This window comes from Mercenaria mercenaria, chromosome 1 (assembly GCF_021730395.1).
Source record: "Mercenaria mercenaria strain notata chromosome 1, MADL_Memer_1, whole genome shotgun sequence".
Classification (NCBI taxonomy): Eukaryota; Metazoa; Mollusca; class Bivalvia; order Venerida; family Veneridae; genus Mercenaria; species Mercenaria mercenaria.
The window spans coordinates 33,995,468-34,021,741 of record NC_069361.1 but is presented as its reverse complement, the minus strand read 5'-3'; the positions used below and the strand labels follow the sequence as shown (position 1 = coordinate 34,021,741).

Genomic DNA, 26,274 nt, shown 5'->3' with positions numbered 1-26,274 from the left:
CACTTGCTTCCCTTAACATCACTATGTACATAGCCGATAGTTTGTTGTTTATTCACACTTAAAATATCATATTACTTGTAACAAGACTCTTTGTCCGTACTGGTTGCGTAGTACGCAACTAAACGGGAAATAGTCAAACTAACATTGAACTGGTACTCTGCCCTACATGAGTCTTATATATCGAAGCAGGGTACCATTGAAGAAAATTCCAATATGGCAGAAAAAACGAAAACTGGCTGACACTTGAAGTATATTGGTATGCTTCGCGTATAAACCACTTATTCTGACAAAGTCGCATATTTAAAAGACGTTTCTATAGATTTTTTTTTAAAATCATTAGGGATATTTTCTTTATTTTGTTAGTGTAATTTTGAAAAACCGTGTTTCAGAAAAATCTTCGATTTTGTCACCATGGAAATTATGTCAACTAAATACTAGAAAGCTGAGGAATTCACTGAATATACCTTTATTGCCATGGAAACTTATTTCTAGAATTATAAAACTCAAATTCATTTTTAAATATTATTTGGTAATCACATGAATTCCATAAGAAATTCAGTTGTGTGAAAATGTCTGCCAAACCAAAGGAGTTTTGAGTCTGAATGAGGAATGCAGATTTTTCGGCCATGTCCAACCAAATATCTACATCTTTCACTTCACTGTTGATTACGACTATCACTGCTCAAAAGATTCCTGAATCTAGGCATTAAAGATTACTCTTGAAATCAGGAAGACTGAAAAAATGGAATTTACACATGAGTTTGTGAGAAATTTTTATAATCTAGATTAGGTAATCCTAAGATGAATCATATTTTTAAATACTGTAAGCTCCTGCAAAACATTAATGTTGGACAAGCTCGAAATAAATTGCATTCCTTATCCCAAGCTCCACTGGCCTGGAATAATAGGCGCTGGCTGGTAGATTGGTCCCTTATGACTATACTCTTAAAATACTAGTCCACTAGATGATCGTATGTAAGATAAAAGAAGTATAAAATACACAAAATGGCAACAGTAAGCTCGTGTCAGCGCGTTATCTTATTGAAGTGTTTGCTGACTTTATCACTTGTGATCAAATCAACAGATGCTTATTGAAGGATTACACTGGCGATACGGCCAGCACTTAATAAACCGAAAAGGGGTCAAATTTTCAGATGAAAGCTGTTTATTTCTCAGACTTTCAATCATTCCTTCCCTGTGTAGATAATACTAATAACATTAAATATACACCATTATCATTAAACAAACGATCTGATAGAAAGTTTTTCATGACACAAATAAAAAAAATTTGAAATTTTTATCCTCCTGCTGTCTGTTTCATACACTGGTAAAACTAAAAGGAGATCTCATTCAGTTCCCACGCGATGTTGGTGAGATTTGCTCTATATTCCTTTCAAGTTGCCGATCAACTTATTTTTATAGCTCAGTTCTAAAAATTGTGACAATATACCACCATTAAAAATGATGTTAATAAATGTTCTCCCGCTGACACAGAAAAAGGAAACACTGTGAATAATTTCTTTATTTCAATCTCTGAGGTAGACTGTTAATAATTTCTTTGTTTCAATCTCTGAGGTAGACAATGCCCACTCAACACTTCTGGATTTTGTATTTAAAACAAACATATGCTTGAAAACTTTAGAAATTACACAGCAAGAAGTTATTGACATATTATCTTATTTAATGATTACTAAAGCTTCAGTTTCGGATGAAATAAGTCACAGTATGATGAAGGAAACATTTTATTCACTTTGTGTACCGGGCCATTAGCTATTTATTTTAATTGTTTACTCTCAGGAGATGTTTTACCGACTTGGCCATAAAACGTCTTGACATTGTCCAAAGTAATCATTTTTCTGGCATTGTATGGATTAATATTTATACCTCTTTTTTAAGTGACAAGTTAACAATAAAGTTCATTTTTGTAAAATAATGATTACATCAAACTACTGGTTCTACAAAACAGTGTGATCGGAGTAGAAAAAGAAGTTTAAATCAAGCTGTCCAGATTTTCAAGTCTATAGGTGAATTGCTGTGAAATGTAATATTCTGTTCACTTTGCAGAGAATAAAATTAACCCCAAAGGGTCCATATTTAAGAGATCAGTGTTGTGTAAAAGTAGTGTTTTAAAGCTTAATTTATGAGTATTTTCCTTTTATTTTTTTCGAAGGATTTTTCTGTACATGTGAGCATGAGAATTTTGTTTTTTTCGAAAATGAAATCTTTGATGAGGTTGTTCCGACGAACTACTTATCAGGTTTTCATGGCCTAATGACTATTTAGTTAGGTACAAATATAATCAAAATGTTAACAAAGTTATTAAATATTTGTAATATTTTCAATTTGTGTGAGAAAAAGTTATCATTTTAAGACACTGAAAAGTATGCAGTAACATGGAGTTGTAAGGTATTCTCTCAATTCTTAAATTTAATTGGCTTTTATGTTACAGAAATGATGGAAAAGAATCTCCGAAAGAAGAAAGAGTCTTCCAATGGTGCTGGTAGTAATCGATCAACCCCAGCTAGTGCAGCTAGAATGGCCTCAAATGCTCTTACCAAGTCAGCTGACAACAAGAGCCGCGCTTCTAGCAGCAAATCCATAACGTCCAGCATAGGATCTGTTACCAAGTCTCAGAATGATTTTGGGAATGGTTTAGATGTCACAAAGCCAGAGCTAATCACGGTACTTGATTACTTGTTCATTTAAATAAAATGGGTATTTAGTATGCTAGAAACATATTATTAAGAAGGTAAAAGTTCTTAGATGTCACTAACCATGGCAGAATTTATCGTAAAAGCTTTGAGATGCCTCCAAGTTGTTAAAGGTATACTAGATCTAAACCTCGTACTTTGAAATATGGACAGTTACGAAATAAAGTCTAACTTAGACTAAGCATAAATGTAACCAGTTTATGCATATTGACAATACTATGCGCTAGGTTTAAAATAGTCCACAAAGTATGCATAGCTAAACAAGGTATAAATGTGTACTACCACTTAAAAACAGAAGTCTTCTAACAAATGATAGTTACTGCATGACGTTTAATTATGAATGTAGATTTACTTTATTACACAGTGAATTTATAAATTTAGTAAATTTAAATATATTTGAAGAGTGTTTTCTGCAGTTGAAGTAAATATTTAAAGACAAAATATTTTAGTGGCATGTTGGTATTGGTTGTCTTTAAGAATGTTAATTGATAACAGTTAAAGTTCAGTACTGTTTACATTGTCATCTGAATTAGAATTTGGAAAAAAAAGATTTAGTTAAGAATAGATAAGAGAAGAATCTTTTTGAAATGAGCTGTGCCATGAGAAAACCAACATCCACGCAGTCTGGTCAGGATCCATGCAGTTCGCTTTCAAAGCCTGTTGCAATTAGAGAAACCGTTAACAAACAGCATGGATCCTGACCAGACAGTGCGGATGTGCAGGCTGGTCTGGATCCATGCTGGTCACAAATGCACTATGTTGGTTTTCTCATGGCGCGGCTCAAATTCATTTTGTTGCATTTTCTTCAAAATTTTGTAATATTTTGACATTTAATAAAGGCAAAAATGATTTATAATAGAAGAAAATTGTTGTCTTCACAGGGTTATGATCTTCGTGCCCATCTTCAGCAGATAATGAGGTTTTCAGATGATGATGAAGATGATGATGATGACATGTACTATTCATCAGATGATGATGAGAGCATTGAAAGTTTTGATGACAAAGATGATCGTGATGATGAGTTGCGTAAACTTGCTTTGGAAGCTCCAGAAGATGGTCAGACTCGAACCCCACTGCCAACTGGGATGAACAATTGCCAGTCACTGGTCCCTATCAGTGGTAAGATTTTATTTATAGTATTTTGCTTCCTTCTTACGTCAGAAGATTTATAGGAAAATGCGATTACTTTATAGCATCTTTTGATATAGGGGCCTCTAGAAATGTCACCATATCAATTATGTCCGAGTGATCCAAAACAAAATTTTTTATCTTTTGATATGATATCATTTCAAAAATAGGTCCAAAGTTTGTTAGTTAGTAGTACTTAGTATTTTTGACAGTCTGTATATGACCAAGGATTACCTTATATGTAATATTTTTTCTCTTCTATTCAATTATTTACATTTGCACCACATGACCATGCAATATATGTTCTTATTTGATACAATTTATTCCATATTAGACAGTTTTAAATTTTGTACAAATTCCAATGTTTGCTTAACAATAAAAGCAGTTGACTGATGTGAGTATCTGCATAGAATTCACATGATAAATGTTTGTGCTATATTTACAGAAGAGGAAGGAGAAGATCTAGATAGTGAAGAGGAAAATGAAATTATGAAGGAAATACGTAATGAGATAACCAACAATATCAGACAAGAGATGAAATCTGAATTAGAACTCTACCAGGCTAAGATGAAAAAACTGGAAGGAAATGCTGGTAACTTATTTGTCTAATTAAATTAAATCAGATTCTCAAATTGTAACATAAAAAAGAAAAGTGGAGTTTTAAATTTAATCGATAGCAAGAGATTGATGATTTTTATTGCATAAGTTTGTTGTTTAGAAGTCAATACTCAGTAATGTAGAATGAAATAATTGTCTTGAATGTGTTGATTTACATAAGAAATTAAAATGATATCTTGGTGCCAGTAGATAAACAAGCCAGTTAGCCAAGTAGGTCTAAGCACAAGAAGTCATGAGGTTGTGAGTTCGTTTCTCAGAGGAGGTTCATATTCTCCATGATAATTTGATAAAAGACAATATGTTTGAAAGCATTTGTCACAAACGACTAGGAAATGTAGGGAATATGCCAGTAACTTGCAGAGATCAAGTCAATTTATTCCAGGAGCAGTGGTTAGGTTAACTAACCGTCAATAAAATGCCTGTGAAAAACGGCATTAGAGCCAAATCTGATAAACAAATGCAGGCAGTCCTTGATTATTTCCTGTTATACATTGTAAGTAAAATTTCATGTAATGTACGTCAGTCTCCTTATTTTTTTATTAGAGTAATTTATTTGCCATTTTACCTTTAAGATGGTACAAGTGGAGTAAGCAGTGGGGAACAAGGTTCAGATAGCAAGGGAAATTTGCATGCTGATCTGGAAGACTTGGATCCAAAACTTAAAAATGCCATTATCAAGATGAGAAAACTCGATAAGATACTCTCAAAGAGGGTGAGACGAGAAAAGGAGGTCAAAAGAGACAGAATTTTACTGGAGAGAAGGTTAGCCTTAAATTGAGATAGCAGTTTCTTTGCGGTTGTTTGCCTTTTTACGGAAATTATGAGAAAACATTTCTAAAACAAAGTTACTACATAGTTGTTATATGTATAAAGTTGTTATTTAAACAAATAAAAATGAAACTGTTTTACAGAATGAGCAGGCCACAATGCTTTGTTTTTAAAACCTGTGCATTTATAATGAAATTCTAATAGAAAGAAATGGGACATATAAATGAACTCTGTATATTTACACATAATATGTGTTACCGTGTTTGTATTCTACATATTGTGTAGAATACAAACACAGTAAACTAGATAGCAGAATTGAAGCTAAAACTGTATCATCATTATGTTTAATCATGTTTCATCATTAACAGTAAAGGAACAGCTTTTATTTCTTTATTTAGATATGCTAATTTACTAAAAAAAATCACATAATTACTCATTTTATGGTAGACCATTTCATCAGCAGGACAAGTGGAAGACTTCTTTGAACTTAAACAAAAGTTTGTGATAGCTTTAATGTTCTGTTTGATGATTTGACCAGAGACAAAATGTTAACAGCCATTTGTAAGCCATGACGCTTGGAATTTGTTAGTCATGCGGAAGTAAAAGGTTTGAAATTTGTAGGAAGTTAAAACATACCAATTACTTTTACTCTTATACGGTGTTAAAATGACTGACCAAAATAATAAAGAACATGAAACAAACAGAATATTATTTATTGTAACTACAGATTGAGGAGAGAGATAGAAGAAATACACAAAGAGAAGAAGGATGAATACAAGGAAGTATTAAACAATGAACACAAGTTCCTTGCCCTTGAACTGCCCCCTAGACATAATGAAGGTAAATAATGTGATTATATCTGGGGTCAAAAATGTTCCTGGTAATATTGGACCAGACATGCTTCTTCTGGGAAGCAGAATTAAGACAATTCAGATAAGCTGCAAGCTGTCTTCACATGCAAACTAATACAAAATACAACATGAAATATAAACTAAATGTAGGATTCTTAGTACACTGTACAAATGTATTGTTACCTTTATAGTAAATATAGTCAAACCTATCTTACAGACCACCTCAAAGACTGCAACTGTATAACCTTGAATGTTCCATTCTCTCTTTTACTGTATCAGTGTAATCTTACTATCGCTTTCATAGTTTTAATGTTATAACGAAAGGTATATCATGAGCCGAAGCGAGATTAACTTTTTGAGTTGATTATCTGATATCGACAACTTGAAAGCATATTGTTTTTACTGATAAATTTATAGTCATCTGTTATTACATTGTATCTTTTATAAAATCAGGATCATTAGACAAATCAGTTGATATGTTTTCAAGACCTCTTCGATCTGTTTATTTTCGATATTTCGAACCAAGATAAGTGTGATATACATTACTTTTCAACCGTTTTCACCAATCAGAAACATTAGATACATTTAATATCTGTTATGGTCCTTTACAGTGCTCTTTTTTCCAGTGGTAGTTGATGTAGTATTGGGACAAATACTACAATTTTTATTACTTTCAACAGTCACCTGTTTAAGAACAATACTAAGTTTATACTGTTAAATTGCGCGTACTTTTAAGACTCTACCTTTGTTGTATCCCCTTGTTGAATTTCTCCATGTATTGTCAAGATCCATGCTTATTAAATTTATGTACATGTTTCAGAAAATTGTTTATCATCAGAACAACCTGGAAACTCTGATGAAATAATTACTCAGAAACTGTTTATGAGGGTATCTCCCTCTATTCCCGAGTCTGTGAGACCTCCTGTACCATCAAGTGTAGCCTCCCCTTGCCTGTCCGAGATATATTTAGATCTCACTGACCTTAGTGATGATGATGTCATTCAGGGTCAAGGTGACCTACATATTGTCATGAATATTGTTACAATAAATGCATGTTTTGAAAGTTGTGGTAACCTTGTTACTGTGACGTGAATATATGTTTAAAATGTTTTAAAGTTTAAAAAAACTATTTATAAATGTATTACATTTATCAGATATCACCTCCCTTCACAATTACTTTTTGCACTTTTGCACCTATTGTTGTTGTTGTTCTACTGTTATTGTTCTGAATGGGTGAGACCAGGCCTGGACTGGCACATGGCTACTGTTTGATAGTTTGAGTCCTTGTCAAGTCCTTGTCAAGTCCAGTGTTCCATACAGTGTTTTAACTGAAGAAAACATGTATAAGACCATTCATCTTTTATTTCTGATGCAAACTGTGGAAGTTGTTGGTTACTTGTATTAAACAAGAGAATACTGGAAGGAAATAAAGGAACACTGGGTTGTTAACCCTTATCATGCTGGACACAATAGACTCTGCCTTTGTGACCAGTGTAGATCATGATCAGCCTGCATGGATCATCCGTGCAGTCTGATCATGATCTGCACTGTTGGCCATTCAGTCAGTATCTTTTATGTTAAGCAACCCTTTTAACAGTTAGTGGTACAGTCCAATCTGAAAGATGGACAAGTTCATTGTAGAAATTTAGCAGGGTAAGTATTAAAATAAGCATGGAATGTAGCTTTAAAATTGTTTAAAAAAGAAATTTGAAGTCAAAAGAATAGGGCCGATAGTCATCACCTTTTTAAGTCTTAAGATTTAGACAAACTTTAAATCACAAAAAATTCAAGTAACTGTAACTTCATTTCTAATGTATCTATTTAGCTGAAACTATGCAAAACTTTTTGTTTTAGTATATACTTTATTCTGTTTCATGCCAAGTATACCGTATAGCGGGTTATTTCTACGGGGGGGAATATTTCTGCGTTTCTGCGGTCTCTCGGTAGAATCGCAAAAATATTTCCAAATTCCAGCAGAATATTCATCCAGCAAAAAATTAAAACGGAAAAATATCTGCATTTTTTCATCATGGTTGTTTCACGATATGTTACCCGAGGTAATCATAAGTTCTCAATGGCATGGTCTAATTATATGAAATTACCGTCGTCATCTAACAATTACCGATAATGGTATAATTAGGTGTGATGGTCAATCAAAGTCCTAACTGTTAACCCCTCAGAAAACGTTTTCTTTCGATCTATACCTTAGTAACCTTTATACTTGTGTAACTGTTATGCCGGTTTACCGTAGTGTGCAGTTGTAGTATGTACAATTGCTGTTGGACTTATATTTTTTCAGTTCACATATGATTATATCATACAATGTATTCATTAAAAGCAAAGCTACTTAACAGCAGTTACCGGTAATTTAGTTTATTGTTTTCATACGCTATCATTCTCACGTCGTTCGATCATGCGGGGAACAACTTCCTCCTTGATATCGAAAACGCAGAAGTTTCACTTCCTTTTATGTGAGAACGCAAAAATTAAATACACAGAAATTTCTTTCACATTTTTTTGGACCAAAACGCAGAATATTTTGACCGCAGAAATAACCCGCTATACGGTAATGGAAATCCATTTAAGGTTTTACAAACGTTAGTTTAGCTATACAGTAATTTTTACACTTTATTCAAACCCTCCCTCGCTCGACTTAAACATTGATGAATGCGCCGGCCAGATATACTTGGACCTATTGTATGTTTTTTTGACAGTCTTGTTGAATATTTTAATATAAGAATATAATATCAGCTAAAATTGTGCTTAAATCACGGATTTTTGTTATCCTTTTTACTTAATTCTTAAATTACATTAATTAAAAAAAAATAACTACCCTTTGGATAGAATATCAGTCATAGTTTTTAATTCAAGCTATGTTAACTCAAATTGTTTACCAGTAATACTTCATCCAGGATGAAGGGATTAGGTATTGAAGTTATTTGGACCACATTTTGTTATGACATTCTATATAAGTTGACAGCATGATTTTACAGAAATAATTTAGATGGAAAATGTTTCTTATAAAAAAGTGAGGGAGAAGTTTTCACATTATTATCAAAGCATATGTTCAGAATACTTATCCTATAGATATGAACATATAAATTTATATTCGGCTAACTTCCAGTTTTTAAAAGAAAATGCAAGTTCTGTCATTTAAACACTATTGATAAATAGTTGTTTGTGGGGGAACATTATATTTGAAGGAATATTCTGTCCTTCACTGACAAGGTATATGTCAATTACAGGTGTAACTGTGCCTGATGAATTTACTGGAGAGGAGGTGTTTGCCACACAGCTGAACGAGGATGATTATCCAGGTCTTCATCCAAGGAACAAGTCAAGGAAAGGTTGGTGTCTTTAACAGTTGTGTGTATGCCATTAATTGCATTACCAAATTTTGTTGACAAACTAGATTTCCATAAACTCATTTAAATAGGTAAAACAAATTGAGAAACTTTTATGTTTTATTTGAATATGTAGGGGTAAGTTTTATAAAAAGGGGAGAAGAAACTTTGAGATATTCGTACAGCAAGAAGATAAAGTAAAATAGAGATAAGTTTCATTAATTATAAAGTTAACTGTCTTGGTCAAGGGCATGTTAGTGCTTTCTCTTCAAGTACCGGTACGATGTAAACCAACATACAAAACTCAAGACAGGAATGTGATGAAAAGTACATGTAATAATGGAAATGAAAGTAGAGAATTTTCTCTCTATATTTAGCCCACAGTCGATCCACACACAAAAGTCATGGGGACAGTGAGAGACATGGTAGCGATGATGAGAAATCACGAGGTGATGCTAGTTCTGTCGCCAGTGGAAGTACTGAAGGAAGAAAACATAAAAAGAAAAGGAAAAAAGATTTTATTAAAAGAAATAAGGAGGTAGCTAAATACAAGTTTTACATGGCTTTCAGTGCATTATTGAAATATAATGGCCAAATGTATCTGGAAAATTTGCAGGGAATAGTATCAGATATATTTTTCACTGGTTGCACGAGACAGATAGGTAAATTATGGTTAAAACCATTGAAAAGACTTAGTTCTTGTCAGAAATTTCTTTTACAACATTTTGAGATACTGCTTTCATATTTATACTGTTTAATTATTAATTCTAGAATTAGTTTTAGATAAGTGGCTTTAATAGTGATAAATGATAGTTGAGCATAGGAAGCTGGGTAAAGTAGTTGGTTACATTCACTTGAATCTCAGAATTTAACCTCTGTGTTGGAGTGTTGGAACCAGTCTGCTCCATAATGCAAGGTTATAAAACTTGATTTGGAGACCAGTCTCAAAACTCCAGCATCTGATTGGCTATTACATAAGACATTTTTTGAAATTGACCAATGGCAAACTAGCATCATGAGACTTTTCTAAAAACAGAGTTTTACCACCTCTGACCTAGTGCCAGACTTTTCAAGACAGGTTTTATTCAAAACAGGCTTAAAGATTTCATTACAGAAGAATTAAAATGAATATGAATAGCCACTCCAGACAACCTTGAATAGATTTTTAATGGTTGACTTTTATGTGTTTAATCAGTTGGCTGCAGATGCTAGTAATGCTATAGCTATGACAGAGGAAGAGAAGAAGAGGTTAGATGATCTGCTGAAAGATGTGGCAAATATTCCTGATATACCAGAACATGCTGAACTGGTAAGTTTTTTGAAGATCATTTAGAAAGAATTTATGATAGAGTGAATAGTACTGTATAGCAGGTTAATTTTGCAGGCAAAAAATTCTGCGGTTTTGTCCTGAAATGGGCCTGGTTTAATTCTGCGTTTTTTTATTTCTGCGACCTTCGAGAAAAGCAGGAACTTATTTTTGTGGTTTGTATAAACCGGAAGTAAATTCTGTGCATGGGAAATAGCTATCGCATTTACTACGTCATGGTTTACGACTCGAATGCATATCGTTCTCGTCAGTTATGTCTTGGTGGCATTATCTAGGTCGGGATCTAGGACAGTGAAGTTGGCACAGCTGATTTATGTTTAAATCTTATTTCTTTTCATTACCATGCATGACAAAAAATCTGAGTTAAAAATAAATACTGTAGGTCTAGTACCGGTAATTCATTTTGAAAAAGACATTTTGAAATTTATGAAATGTAACACTGCTGGTAGAAAAATTTATGATTTATTTACAAATATATACAAATGCAAAATCTAGTACGTAGTCCGTTCACAGTCCATTCAGTTACAACAGTTACAGCACACATTAATTAGTTTGTTTAACTTTTCAAAACAGAGTGTTTTGTGATATACACTTGTAACAATTACACGCCCGAAACGATAACCATTCATTCGTGGACAATACATTGATACAATAACAAAAGCAATCAACCACAATCAATACGGTGTGAATAACTTGACAGCAGACAAAAAGCTCGTGAGATAAAGATAATGGGTCATTGTATTAAGCGAAATATCAAAGTTTATTTCTGCGTCAAAAAACTCTGCTGATAGTTTAAATGTGTGGAATTTATTTCTGCATGACAGACTCGACCCGCAGATTTAGCAGAAATAAAAACCCACAGAATTAACCCGCTTTACGGTATTTGCAAAATATGTTTGACTGCCTAAATATATACTACAAAAAATTTATGATTTAGTGAATTATATTTATGAATTCATGATTGAATGAATCCTTCTGATATGATTTCATTAATTATAAGGTTTGTTTACTGTATTCATACAAATTTTACTGTATACAATAATCTTAATGAATAAAATAAAATGGAAAAGAACATAATAAATTTTACTGAATGAATGAAATAATATTAGGAAATAATTGAACTTTGTGTACCTGGCATATATAACAGAACTTAACAGGAGTGTAGGTTATTTTAAAATTAACCTGCTAGCGGCAAGTAATTCTGCCTTTGCAAACCAGTGCAGACCAAGATCAGCCTGCATGTCCGTGCAGACTGATAATGGTGTGCACTATTCGCTATTCAGTCAGTAAATTTTCAGTGAACATCCCTTTGAATAATAAGTGATATTGCCCAAATTGAATGATGGACCAGTTCATTTTAGAAATTTAGGATGATAAAGGTTAATCAAAGCCTTGAGATGTCTGGTAGTTGCGGGTTTTGTTAGAGTTATTTTCATTTTAAATGCCAATCTATAGATATATATGTATGAGAAACAAATACTAATGTGCCTCATATCTAAGATAAACTCTGCCTGACCTTACATGAACAGCTGGAAGTCAGCAGTGATGTAACCATGGGCTGGAATACCTAATCAGACTAAATCTAAATGGCCAGTGTGAATGGATAGAGGATGAATAAGAACTACTCATTGATAATTCATCCGCATTGTTCATGAATGGGACTACTTTGTGTAGCACATGACCGTCCTTTGGATGTGATTTGGAATCAAATAAAGATGCTACATGATTGTCAGAAATACACTTAACTTTGGTAGCGGGATAAACCCGCAACCAAAAACCAAGGTTATGAATTTGTTTGTTGTAATAACTGAACTGGCGGATTGCAGACACAATGTCAATTCAGTGCATTATACATGTTCTGCCTTGTACCTGTAAAATGGTTGAAATACAGCAAGATCCTTCTGAATAAATCATAATGTTATTCATTTTTCAGGATGAGAGTAATCCATTCCAGCTGGCTGTGAAACCTGGTGAGGGTTTCGTACCTGATCCGGAGGAGTTACGATCCTTGACATCAATTGATTCTCGTCTTAAAGAATTAATGCCACCAGATGACTATCAGTCAATTGCTTCATCATCCATGAGTCATTTGCCACAGGTAGAGTCATATCTAGTTCGGAGATTTAAGAAAAAATAAGTATCTAATGTTGTGAACATAAACTTTCAGCTATTTTCATTAGTTAGAAGAATGTCTAGCATGGAATGCATGTGGAATTTAGTGAATTTTGGTTACTGTGAGTGTGTATTGAAATTGATAGCTGCTATTGAATGAAAATGCATGAGTTGTTTGACATGACAATAACACTTAAATGCACATAAATGTTTCAAAGGACTGCTTTCACTATTGTAGATATTTATATAGGTTTGCTTGAAAGAAAATTACACAATATTGTTTTGTTAATCAAAAATGTTTTCATTTAACAACCATTTCTTTTATCAAACAACATTCACAATCAGATTATTTTATTCAAATCCAGAAGTAGTATTGTTTAAGGTACATGTAGTTCTGCACGTTTGGATAAAAAAAATTTCTACAGTGTAAAATTTGATTAACCCTGATTTTTCAAAACTTAAGAATATACTTGGAAAACTCAGCAAATAAAAAAGATAGGGTCGTGTGCTTGATTTTTTGCTAGACTAATTTGAAAAATTTGGACCTCACAATTTTTCATAATGGAGTCTATGGGAAAATCACAACTTTCATAACATTTTCATGAATAGAAATTTTTATACAATGTAGATTTCAATGAAACTTCTCACAGTCGTAAATAGAAATATGGTCTATAATTTGGTGAAATAAAATGTATAGGTCCGTGTGCTTATTTTTGAGATATTTGACCATGATTAAAATGAACCGCACATTTCAAGCTGATTTTAAGACATTATTTTGAATTATTTAACGTGTCAGATGTTTTAATATCATATTTAAACTTTAGAAAGATACTAACAGTGCCATTGTAATAGGGTTAACTGTTACTCACGGGTTGCCATAAATTCATGAAATGATTTTCATTTCCATACGCCAAATCCAGGCTTTATTCTACGTTTTTGGGATAAATGACATTACGCCATCACTTCCGGTTTATCAAACGTGCAGAACTACCTTAATAAAGGTATAAATATTATTTTTTATATAGTATTATGATGTTTATACTATGTCTTTTTATGTCATTAAAATGTTTTAACATTCACCATGTTTTTGTTGTATTTTCACACCAAAGCTTGGTTATAATGTTGTAAATTTGTTGTTTCACACATAGAATAAGCTGTTCACACATACTGGAGTGAAACATCCCTTTGACTGGGAAAACCGGGGTGAGAGGGCACTGTTTCAAAATGCCGAGCAACGAGAAATGAATGAACGAATGTTAGCCATTGAAGACGAGCTTGCCAGATTAAAAAACCCGGAGGATGAGGTATACACTGATGTAACCTGTTAATGATTTAAGGCGTTTCTGAAGTTTGTTTCATAAAAAAGTTGTAAGAAAGCAGAATACATAAATAAGCAGAAAATGGTTATCAGAGATGAATAGCAATAGACAGTTTTATACATGTCTACAGTTTGGTTTAAGTTTTGATGCACTTTCACTTTAACTCTGTTATTACTTGATGGATTTACTTCAGATTTAAGATATAGTTGTTGCTCATCATCACCTGCATCTGATGGGTCATCTTGGAATTTTTTTGTTCCAGTACCACACCTGGTATATTCCTGGTACCAGGACAAGGCATTTCTTGGGAAATCCAAGGGTATTTCCAAGGATTTTCTCAGGATATTACTGGGAATTTCTGCACAGACGTGTAACTTGAGGGCCATAACTCCGCACAATTTCATGAATTATGTCCCCTTTTTAATATGAATTTCAGGTTGATATTTGATGCACTTTCACTGTCTCCCTTATTTCTAAATGGATTTGATTTAAACTTAAAATTCTGAATCATCACCCACATCATATGACACAATGTCCTTTAACTCTGGCATTAATGTATCATGAATAATGCCCCATTTTTACATAGTTTCAGGTTCTAGGTCACGCTTGAAACTTGTGTTAACCAAGGTCAGCATCTAGGTTACTAGGTGAGATCATTGGAACATCCTGTTTTAACTTTAGAGACAACATTTTTCTATCTGATTTTCATGAAACACATTCAGAATGTTTCTCAATATTAGATCTAGGTCAAGCTTGAAACTTGGTCATATATAAAGGGTTTAAAAATAGATTACTATGCCAAACCACGTGCAAACCTTGTTTATACTCCAGAGGCTTTATTTTGTACCCAGTCTTCTGGAAACTTTGTCAGAATATATGTCTTTTTGGAGTCGAGGACAGTTTCATCAAATACTAGGACACTAGGTCAGCTTGTTAGGTCGAACTAGAGGGTTCATGGAATTTGTAGTTAAAGTCACTGAGTTACCAGTAGAGTCATGTATAATTAGGGTTGACTTACAGAAGAAACATCCTTGACCTTTAAAATGTGCTACACATCATGTTAAGCATATGTATACTGTAACAATGTCTGATTTTAATATACAGTTTTTTGCTTATTTGCAACAAAAAAAACAATATTTTCATATTTGTTATAGTAGAACACACCTGTCTAAAACTAGAGTGTGTTTTAAAGCATACTGTTCTGGCACTGCAGATATGTTAGTGTGTCTGAAATTGGGGGATGGGGATCTATATCAACACAGTTGAATAAAATTTTATCTTTAGATGTCAGTTGTAGATGTTCTTAATTTAATTACATGTCATTTAAAACCTTTTGATTTGGGAAAAAGGTTTTAGTTTTGCGTGCTTTGTTGGCCAGTAAAACACGGTTTTGTGTTCAGATGGTAGTAATCTAATCGCGAAGGCCTGAGTGATTAATAATTCTGACACATCTGAACACAAAAACTATTTTCATTCTAACACATTCGAATTACACCAGGAAGGGGTATTAATCTGGAAATTTTTTTTAGGTGGAATAGCCAAAAGTAGGTCATTTGCAAAACGTGTTTTAATTGATAAGACAATACATGGTAAAATCCTCCTTTGTTTATATGAAAGAAAAGCTTAAAAGTGTTAGAATATAATTTTAATAATGAAAATAAGATGGTTATTGACAATAATTTTAGAAATTGAAAAAAAATCAAACAGTAAGGTGAGTGAATGTAATTAGCTTCCCCTCATTGCCACTTTCACAAGATGTAAAAAATTTGCACTGCTGAAACATCTGAACTGATCATCTTTAACCCTTATCCTGCTAAATTTCTAAAATTGACTGGTCCATCATTCAATTTGGGCAGTACCATTTAATATCCAAAGGGGTGTTCACTGAAAATTTACTGACTGAATAGCGAACAGAGCAGACCATGATCAGACTGCACGGATGTGCAGGCTGATCTTGGTCTGCACTGGTCGCATAGGCAGAATCACTTGCCGCCAGCAGGCTAAGGGTTAATTGGGATTTTACTTGCAGCTCTCGTTGTTCAAGTGGAAAGGTGTTATCTACACTAAAATATAATTGTCTAGACTGAAGGTACTGTTGAAGAGTTTCAGAATTCATGTTCAAGTCATCAAAAGAAGAGCAATATCTAGTATATAGGGTTTTTATTGGGATCTTACATTTAGTTCAGGCTAACAGATATATTCAAGCAATCATAGTTCAAGCAAGTGATGTTGGATGTACCAAGACAAACTGTTGTAAACTAGAATTAATCAGCTACAATTTTGTTTGTACAAGTTGTTTAACCTGCTACAAAAGTTGATGACTATGACATTTTTTTTCTGTTGCAATTAACTATATATTATGATTGCTAAGAAGAAAAAAATATCTGTTTTAGCTTGAAACTCCAAGGTTGGGTGAGGACCAGCTTCAAGATCTCATCGAGCAATGTGTTACATCTTTGTCCATGACCTCTATGTCAAGAATGACCTTGAACACTGAGTCAAGGACATCCTTTGCAGACACAGAGTCAGTTGTCAGTCATGCAATGGATGGTACAGTAGATAATACACCTAGGTAAATCAATTTCCTAAGACTACTAATTTATAAAGGATGTTAGTTTTCAGTCTTCTTAAAGTATTGGACCTGTAATGACAATCAGCAGTTTTAGTTTGATATACTTATTCTCCATATGCCAGGTATGGAAATCAGTTGCTTGTGACCACCAAAGAATGCCAAAGTAGGATATGGAGAATTTGTAATTGGATAGATATTGCTGATTTTCATAATAGATCCACTATCTTAAATTTGATTTTCATTATAGGTCCATTACCTTAAATTTGATTTTCATTATGGGTCCAGAACCTTAAATTTGATTTTTGTTATAGGTCAGCTACCTTAAATCTGATTTTATTATAGGTCTACAACCTTAAATTTGATTTTCAACATGAGTCTACTACCTTAAATTTGATTTTCAGTATGGGTCAACTACCTTAAATTTGACTTATAATGGGTCCACTATCTTAAATCTGATTTTTATTATGGGTCCACAACCTTAAAATTTGATTGTCTTTAGGGGTCCACTACCTTAAATTTGGTTTCATTATTGGTCAGCTATCTTAAACCTGATTTTTATTATGGGTCCACAACCTTAAATTTGATTTTCCTTATGGGCCCACTACCTTAAATTTGATTTTCATTTTGGGTCTACTGCCTTAAATTTTTCATAAAACAGATATGCTTTATTCAGAAATGCAGTGAAAACTGGGATTTATTGTATGTTAAAACCTTTGAAGAATGTTATGTTGTCCATTTTTCAAAAGCATCTAAAATACATAAAGATTAGCGCATTTGCTGTTGCCATAAATGTATATTGTTGCTATCTATAAGAAGAAAGTGTTAGCAAAATGTATCCTCATAATTATGGCAGTTTTAAATGTTTTAAGACTGCCATACTGGCCCTTGGTCTACCACGTTGAGATATGTGGAACTTCAGATCTTAGTCTTTTACCTACATTTGGGCCCTGCAAAAATTATGAACTGCATGTGTAATTTTAGTGAACCTATAAAATGATGTTGAACTTTTCATACAGGTCTCCCAGATCTGCAAGACAAGAAATCTTGGATAATCCACCTAAGTTAGCACCAGAAGTGTTGCAGAAGCTTTTATCAGAGGCCTACCATCCTCTCTCTAAACAACTTAGTACTCTGAAAGAGGTTGAAGATGAAGGTGAGATATAAAATATGATGTGTCAGCTGTTCTAAGTGTTTGTATCACTTTCAGTCACTTTTGGCAAATTACTGTCACACAAGCCTTATACAGACTACACAAAATAAATTTCAACAAAAGGCTATATCTTTGTGAATTATGACTCCTTCAAAAATCATATTTTCAGGTATATCTAAAGACTACTAGGATAAAAAAAATATGTTCAGAGTTTGTCTCTAGACCATTGAAAACCAACCAAGGTAGTGTTTGAATGCAAGTATATCATAAAGTTTGACTTGTTGAAAGAAATTGTATCTAATAGTTTTTATCTGCAATTCCAGAAAAATTAATTGTGTCCTCAAAAGGGAATGGGGCATATAGATTTGTCCAGGTCTGTCCATATGTCTGTTTGCCCTGGTTGGGTTTAGATATACATGAAAATAGGATTTTTTAAGGGTTATCATTCCTGGAGATATGGCCATTTGTTGAGTTTTATTTTGTAACTCGTTTTGTGGGAACCATTTTGAATTTTTCAGCAGATAAAATTTTAGTTCCAAACTTTAATCAAGTAAACTTAGATACTATTGGAAATGATATTTAAAATACTGTTGGAAAATGATATTTGATGAAACAAAACACACATTTGACACTGATGATATAAGCTATTGTTTTTTTTTTTATAGAAGAGGAAGAAACATCTCCTATACCATCCGAAGTTTGGAAGTTGATTTCTATGGAAACAGTTGATGAAAGCCAGACAATAGATAGCATTAGAGAAAGTCTAGACACTCAAAACAATGGCAGGGTGTTAGACTCTGTCAGTGAAAAAACAAATAGAAATGATATAGGGTCAAATAATGTTAGCGCTAGAAATGGATTTAGGACACTGTCACGGAATTCATCAGCGTCTAGTCTTGCAAGTGTTTCAGATCTTGGCACAGGAAGGGAGACCAAGGAGAAAGAGCCCTTTAGGTTGCCAGAAATAGATCCCTCAGGAAGCTTGGTTACCCAGGGTTTGAATAATCAGCGACGCCCCGGGAGCAATGCTTCAGCACGCACACCAGTAAATATGGTGCATAACAGTTTTTCTGATTCTGTGATTGATAACATGGGTCCATCAGATTCTAGACTTGAACTTATGTCCCTAGACGGAGAAATTATCAGCCCCCATCCTCCGAGCAGGGAGAGAAGAGAGGGTAGTGGACACAAATCAAGGACAGTAACTCCAGCCAACAGATCTAATGTAACGTGATGTAGGATAGATACAGTACTGAAAAAGAAACCTATGGTATAAAGTGTATTTGAAGGTGCTTTGAATGAAGTTCTGCTTTATTTAGTGATGTTATTTAAGACATGTTATACAAGTTCCAAACATATTATAGATTTGTGCATGGATAATGGTAAACTGCAGCAGTTTCAAAGGATGGATCACATTATATGCAGAAAGTATGCTTGTATTTGAAGCTATACAATGAAAAGTACCAAAACTAGAAATTCCATACTGTGACAAGACATTATATTTTAACTTAAGCTTAAAATTCACTTAATATTATTTATGCATTAATACTCTATTTATTGTATTTTGCTAGCAAAAATATAGACTGACTTTTATAAGGACTGAAGTAAGATCATAATTTTCATCATTTTGGAGCTGAAAGGGTATTACTGAAATGATTGATAAGCTGTAACATGCAATTATTAAATCTATATATTCCAGCCTGTTGAACCATATTTAAGACAGTACCTCTATGGCCTGTGTATTTAACACATTTGCTATGCAATTTCTGAAACCGTTCAATTGCTACACTATTGGTTGATGACACTTCTACAAGTTTGTTTTAAAACTTGACATAGGTGTGTGTTCACTAAAAAAATAAGATTTTATCAATGATTAAAGTACATAACCTTTTACACACATGCTCATGCCCACACACACATGCCCAAACACATTATATGTTTTTAATGACTGACCTTATCCCCTTTTTGTGTCAGTCATTCTTCCCAAATGTTTTTTCTATCCATACATTTTATTGCACATTTATTAGTATAGATGGAAAGCTGATAGTACATGATTGTTATATCTCCCACCATACAGTGGTGTTGGAGACATATTGATTTACTTCTGTTTGTGTGTTTATCTGTCTGTCTGTCTGTCACAAAGCTTGTCCACACTCTAAGTCAAACATTTCTCATCCGATCTTCACCAAACTTGAACAAAATGTGTTTGCCAATAAGTCCTCGGCCAAGTTTGGTAACTAGCCAAATCGGCCCAGGTACTTCGGAATTAAGGCCCTTAAACATAATTACCGATACAGCGTTGTAGACCGGTTACTCCAGCATGTGAATATCAGTAGGCCGCAAACAGTATGCAAAGACAGACTTACTATTCAGATGATTTGGCAGTTGTGGGAGACATGGGCTTTTCTCAAAAGCACCTCTAGATAGTTTATTAAAGTCATGACACTAAAATGTTTTAATTTGAACCTCTACGATTGAGGAATTGGTTTCGTTGACTTCAGGTCTCTCTTTGCCTCAAACTGCTATGGTTTTGAAATCCAGCGTCCGATGTAGAACTCTTTCAGCCTGGCCTGCAGATCAGCTTTTGTTCTACCAAGGTGCCAGCCTATGTGTAATAACTTTATGAAATATATTTGAGCCGCACCATGAGAAAACCAACATAGTGGTTTTGCGACCAGCATGGATCCAGACCAGCCTGCGCATCTGCGCAGTCTGGTCAGGATCCATGCTGTTCGCTAACAGATTCTCTAATTCCAATAGGGTTTGAAAGCGAACAGCATGGATCCTGACCAGACTGCGCAGACGCGCAGGCTGGTCTGGATCCATGCTGGTCGCAAACGCACTATGTTGGTTTTCTCATGGCGTGGCTTATTATGGAGAAGAATATTGTGATTTAAAGCTGTAAAAAATGCCATATGACCTAAATTTTGTTTGTGTGACATGAAAAAATAAGGGAGATAACTTACATATGTTGTCTTCTACTTTAGATTACATCAATCTAAATTTTAGGGATTAAAGGGACCTGCCTCCCTAGTATGCATATCACAACGTTAAAATAGATAGTAATAGTAATAAAACTGTTTTTATCAGTATTTATGGAGTAAACTATCAAATACATCGGAATTCTTACTGTATTATTTTTAAAGCACCTATATTTATCTTATGCATTAAACAGGGTTTTTTGGCATATTTTACAAGTTAATTTGAGTGTGTTATTCAAGTATTTCGCAGATCTCACACATTGCTTATTTACATTTTATTCACTGTTACCAGTAAATAATCATTATTTCAAAAAAAATGTTACCTATCTGTATTGTCTTAAGCAACAGAAGGGACACTTCTGTGTATATTTGAGATATTAATGTATGAATAGAACAATATATTATATATCTGTGATATATTTTATCTATGTTTAAAAAGGTAATGGAGAGATTTTAGGTTTTAATATGTTAATGTTTACATGTTGGAAATTCTTTATATTGGAGGATATTTGCAGTGGTTATATTTTGCTATTATTTGCAGAAAGAGTAAACACTTAAGTGTATTGAACAACCATAGTTTCAACAGGATGAAAATGTACACCTCTTTGTATGCTTTTGGCTTTTGTTAATTAAATTATGAAATATAAATGATGCAAAAATTACCATGTCTATGTGTAGTAATAAATATTTGATACAGTTGCCCTATAAATTGATTGAGAATATTGCTGCACATAATTATGCACAGTTTAATGCTTTATAATTGGATGCACACATATTTTAAAGTACATGTTATAAGTATATATTTTTTAATAAACATGTATTTTGAATATTCCCTCCTTGCGTGCTAATAAAAGTTAGTACATAATTCATTCATTCTGGTTAATGCAGGTTACATTGTTCTATAAACTACTTTATTTAAAAATAATATTATGAAAAGTTGTTTAGACTTGGTGTAAAAATTTGAATTGACAGAACTGAGTTAAGTTGAATGTATAGAATGCATATGCAAGAGCAGATAGGTTGGCTGAAATCTGACTTTAAGATTGGCAGTAGTTTCTGAACTGAGTCAGAGTTTTCAGATTTCAGTTGTATATGGTTTTGAAGACTATAAAGGATTTATTTTGTTATACCTGGGAAGTTGTAATAATTTTTAGCTCACCTGTCACAAAGTGACAAGGTGAGCTTTTGTGATCGCGCGGTGTCCGTCGTCCGTCCGTTCGTAAACTTTTGCTTGTGACCACTCTAGAGGTCACATTTTTCATGGGATCTTTATGAAAGTTGGTCTGAATGTTCATCTTGATGATATCTAGGTCAAGTTCAAAACTGGGTCACGTGCTGTCAAAAACTAGGTCAGTAGGTCTAAAAATAGAAAAACCTTGTGACCTCTCTAGAGGCCATATATTTCTCAAGATCTTCATGAAAATTGGTCGGAATGTTCACCTTGATGATATCTAGATCAAGTTCAAAACTGGGTCACGTGCCCTCAAAAACTAGGTCAGTAGGTCTAAAAATAAAAAAACCTTGTGACCTCTGTAGAGGCCATATATTTCATAAGATCTTCATGAAAAGTGGTCATAACGTTCACCTTGATGATATCTAGGTCAGGTTCGAAAGTGGGTCACGTACCATCAAAAACTAGGTCAGTAGGTCAAATAATAGAAAAACCTTGTGACCTCTCTAAAGGCCATATTTTTCATGGGATCTGTATGAAAGTTGGTCTGAATGTTCATCTTGATGATATCTAGGTCAAGTTCGAAACTGGGTCACGTGCGATCAAAAACTAGGTCAGTAGGTCTAAAAATAGAAAAACCTTGTGACCTCTCTAGAGGCCATATTTTTCACGAGATCTTCATGAAAATTGGTCAGAATGTTCACCTTGATGATATCTAGGTCAGATTCGAAAGTGGGTCACGTGCCCTCAAAAACTAGGTCAGCAGGTCAAATAATAGAAAAACCTTGTGACCTCTCTAGAGGCCATATTTTTCATGGGATCTGTATGAAAGTTGGTTTAAATGTTCATCTTGATGATATCTAGGTCAAGTTTGAAAGTGGGTCTTGTGACCTCTCTAGAAGCCATATTTTTCATGGGATCTGTATGAAAGTTGGTCTGAATGCTTTTCTTGATGATATATAGGTCAAGTTTGAAACTGGGTCAACTGCGATCAAAAACTAGGTCAGTAGGTCTTAAAATAGAGAAACCTTGTGACCTCTCTAGAGGCCATACCCTTGAATGGATCTTCATGAAAATTGGTCAGAATGTTCACCTTGATGATATCTAGGTCAAGTTTGAAACTGGGTCACGTGCCCTAAAAAAACTAGGTCAGTAGGTCAAATAATAAAAAAAACCTTGTGACCTCTCTAGAGACCATGCTTTTCATGGGATCTGTATGAAAGTTGGTCTGAATGTTCATCTTGATGATATCTAGGTCAGGTTTGAAACTGGGTCAGCTGCAGTCAAAAACTAGGTCAGTAGGTCTAAAATAATTAAAATCTTTTGACCTCTCTAGAGGCCATATTTTTCAATGGATCTTCATGAAAATTGATCTGAATGTTTACCTTGATGATATCTAGGTCAGTTTCGAAACTGGGTCATGTGCGGTCAAAAACTAGGTCAGTAGGTATAAAAATAGAAAAACCTTGTGACCTCTCTAGAGGCCATATTTTTCATGAGATCTTCATGAAAATTAGTGAGAATGTTCACCTTGATGATATCTAGGTAACGTTCAAAACAGGGTCATGTACCTTCGAAAACTAGGTCCATAGGTCAAATAATAGAAAAACCTTGTGACCTCTCTAGAGACCATATTTTTTTATGGATCTTCATGAAAATTGGTCAGAATTTTTATCTTGATAATATCTAGGTCAAGTTCAAAACTTGATCACATGAGCTCAAAAACTAGGTCACTATGTCAAATAATAGAAAAAACGATGTCATACTCAAAACTGGGACATGTGGGAAGAGGTGAGCGATTCAGGACCATCATGGTCCTCTTGTTTAGTTTGCTAGAGCTTTACTGATCTGACTTGGTTTAAGCCAGAGCTCATGAAATATCACCAGTGTCAACTTAATTGGTTTTATTGGACAAAATCACCCACTCCCGTGTCTCATTAAATAAAATCAACAGTTATCCTTAGTTTTGCACCTCCCGACATCTCTGCCCACTTTGTCTCCACATTTTGATTTTCCAATTTAAAATCTGCAAAAAATCATTTTTCTGTAAGAGAAGTTCAGTTTTTGAACTTTAAAATTTTGAAAATGGGAGAATATTGAGAAGGGGATTGTGTGATAGTGCGATCAGTTCGTAACAGAAAATGCCAAAATACTTCAGAAAATGGGAAAAGCACCAAAATTGGCACAGCTATTTATTAAAGCATTAAAAACATTTTTTTCATGGGACCCATTTGATATCTGTCAAGATGGCCGATATGGCGACCATTTTCCAAAATGGCCGCCAAAACTCAATATTTACCTTAGAAGATTCTAATGAAAGGTCATTATATTTACATTCACCCCAAAATGCACTAAATATAAATGTATATAATAAAATAAATCCTAAATTTGCATCAAATGCAAAAATAACAATTCAAATGATGTTAGTTTCTTTCTGTTTCCATGGTAACGGCAAAAATCTAACCTTTAAAACTTAGTTTAATATTATCATTGTGTAGTTTTCATATTTTAAAGAATATTTTGTTTTAATATATGTAATTTATATTATTTCACTTTAATTCCGTCCACAACAGCATATTGAAACATTGTTGTTATTCCCTTACCAGTATTTAGCCAGATGGGGCTTATGGGTTGCCCCTGTATGCATGTCAGTAAGTCAGCCATGCAGAGTGGGATACTGCAATAACTTTGAAACTACAGCAGAATTTTTCATGATACGTGGTACATGGATAGATGGCAATGCAGAGAATGCCAATGTCATTTACATTTGTTCCTATGGCAACAAATGTTGTTGCTATGGCAACAAATAGTGCACGAATATGACACAAAGTGTCATCCTGCATTTCTTCAAAACAAGGATAGATTGTTTCTTGAGAAATTTTACATAGACAGAGGGACAAATTGAGAATATGCTTGTTATCTTATTTTCTCCTCTTGTACATCATTTTGTCCGTCTGTATGTCGGTCCATCATTTGCAAATGGCAGATTCTTCAATAACTTCAAAATTGCAAATTCTAAAGACTTCTTTATGAAACCTTGTTTATAGATGGTAAGTAATATGGAGAATGTGAAGGTCAAGTAACTTAGTTGCTATATAAAATTGTAGTTTCTTTGACACCAAGTACGACAACTACCCCTTTCAGTTTGGGACTTCGAAATGCAAGAATAGATTATAGCGACGGACTAGTAGGATCAAATGAAACAATGTTCCTTATTATGCACCTGCAGTCACAATGTCTGCGTAATAAATTGCTAACTGTGTAACAAAGAAGAGTAAGGCTGAAAATATAAAAGTTGCTTTCATGGACAACACTTAGTAACTATTCTGTGAAATATATTACTCTGAACAGTGAGCTGAAATATGAAATAAGGTACATGTCAGATACTCTTGTCAGTACACACAAGCACGAGATTGTCGACAACTCTAGTTAACTTGCATAAGGCAGTGCAGATCATTTAAGCACGTTTGAGAAATTACGTCTTCCTCGACAGACTTTATCGAGGTTGCAAATGCACTTGAGGAGCTATTGGTACGAGACTCGGGTACTTGAGACAAAACCTATTGGAAAGGTTCCAATATATCAAAGATCTCTCTGGTCAGCCTTATTTATCTTGACTAGGAATTTTAGGAAAGTGATAGAACACTCGACACCCATATGTGCCCGACCTAATGGGCAATCTTGTTTAGTATGTTCAAGAGGTGTAACAGACGATGCAGGAATGCACACTGCTTTTGCTTATTCCATCGCAGTCTCTCTATAAGACTGCTCTTTTTTCTTCATTGGGGCGTGGGGGTGAGGTGGGGGGGGGGGGGGGTCGTCGTTTATTGTAATTTATGGTTGTTGAGTGTAGATGCGGACACAATTATGTCAATATAACTTGCAGAAGGAATGAAAAAAAGGGGCGCATGGCGTAGTATTTTATAAGTGGCCGACGAATGCAGTAAAAAGGTGATAAGCATATGGTTAAAGCATGGTAAGCGAGAGGTGCAATCTGACTGATCGTACTAAGAATGTAGTAAGAACACACTGGACGTGAAGAAGCGCGTGGTAAGAAAATTAGTGTGAACGTGTTAGACGCCGTGAGAACCTGGCAAGGATGTTAAAAGCGCGCAGTATGAACTTTAGAACTGCACATTTTTCGAGTTTGATCCCCGTCCCCACCGCCTCAAAATTTTCAGGAAGCAGTATGATCTTCATGGTCTTTGCCTGAGAGTGATCA

At 34.1% G+C, this 26,274-nt stretch overlaps 1 protein-coding gene across 1 annotated transcript; it reads left to right on the top strand.

Annotated features, from left to right (window-relative positions):
- Positions 1–143: 143 nt before the first annotated feature.
- LOC123523702 (fibrous sheath-interacting protein 1-like) lies at positions 144–24,599 on the top strand. Its single transcript, XM_053543978.1, has 14 exons — positions 144–256; positions 2,450–2,682; positions 3,593–3,830; positions 4,285–4,431; positions 5,030–5,219; positions 5,953–6,065; positions 9,322–9,423; positions 9,798–9,958; positions 10,616–10,729; positions 12,681–12,845; positions 14,008–14,163; positions 16,572–16,750; positions 17,767–17,903; positions 18,566–24,599. The coding sequence occupies exons 2-14, from the start codon at positions 2,452–2,454 to the stop codon at positions 19,132–19,134; spliced, it is 2,502 nt and encodes an 833-aa protein (XP_053399953.1). The 5' UTR covers positions 144–256; positions 2,450–2,451; the 3' UTR covers positions 19,135–24,599.
- The last annotated feature ends 1,675 nt before the right edge of the window (positions 24,600–26,274 follow it).

Bases quoted from the DNA above. Each gene is read 5' to 3' on its own strand.
- LOC123523702 (XM_053543978.1), top strand. From the start codon at position 2,452: ATGATGGAAAAGAATCTCCGAAAGAAGAAAGAGTCTTCCAATGGTGCT. The intron at 9,959-10,615 runs GTAGCTAAATAC...GTGTTTAATCAG, and splicing joins TTATTAAAAGAAATAAGGAG to TTGGCTGCAGATGCTAGTAA. The intron at 17,904-18,565 runs GTGAGATATAAA...TTTTTTTTATAG, and splicing joins GAAAGAGGTTGAAGATGAAG to AAGAGGAAGAAACATCTCCT.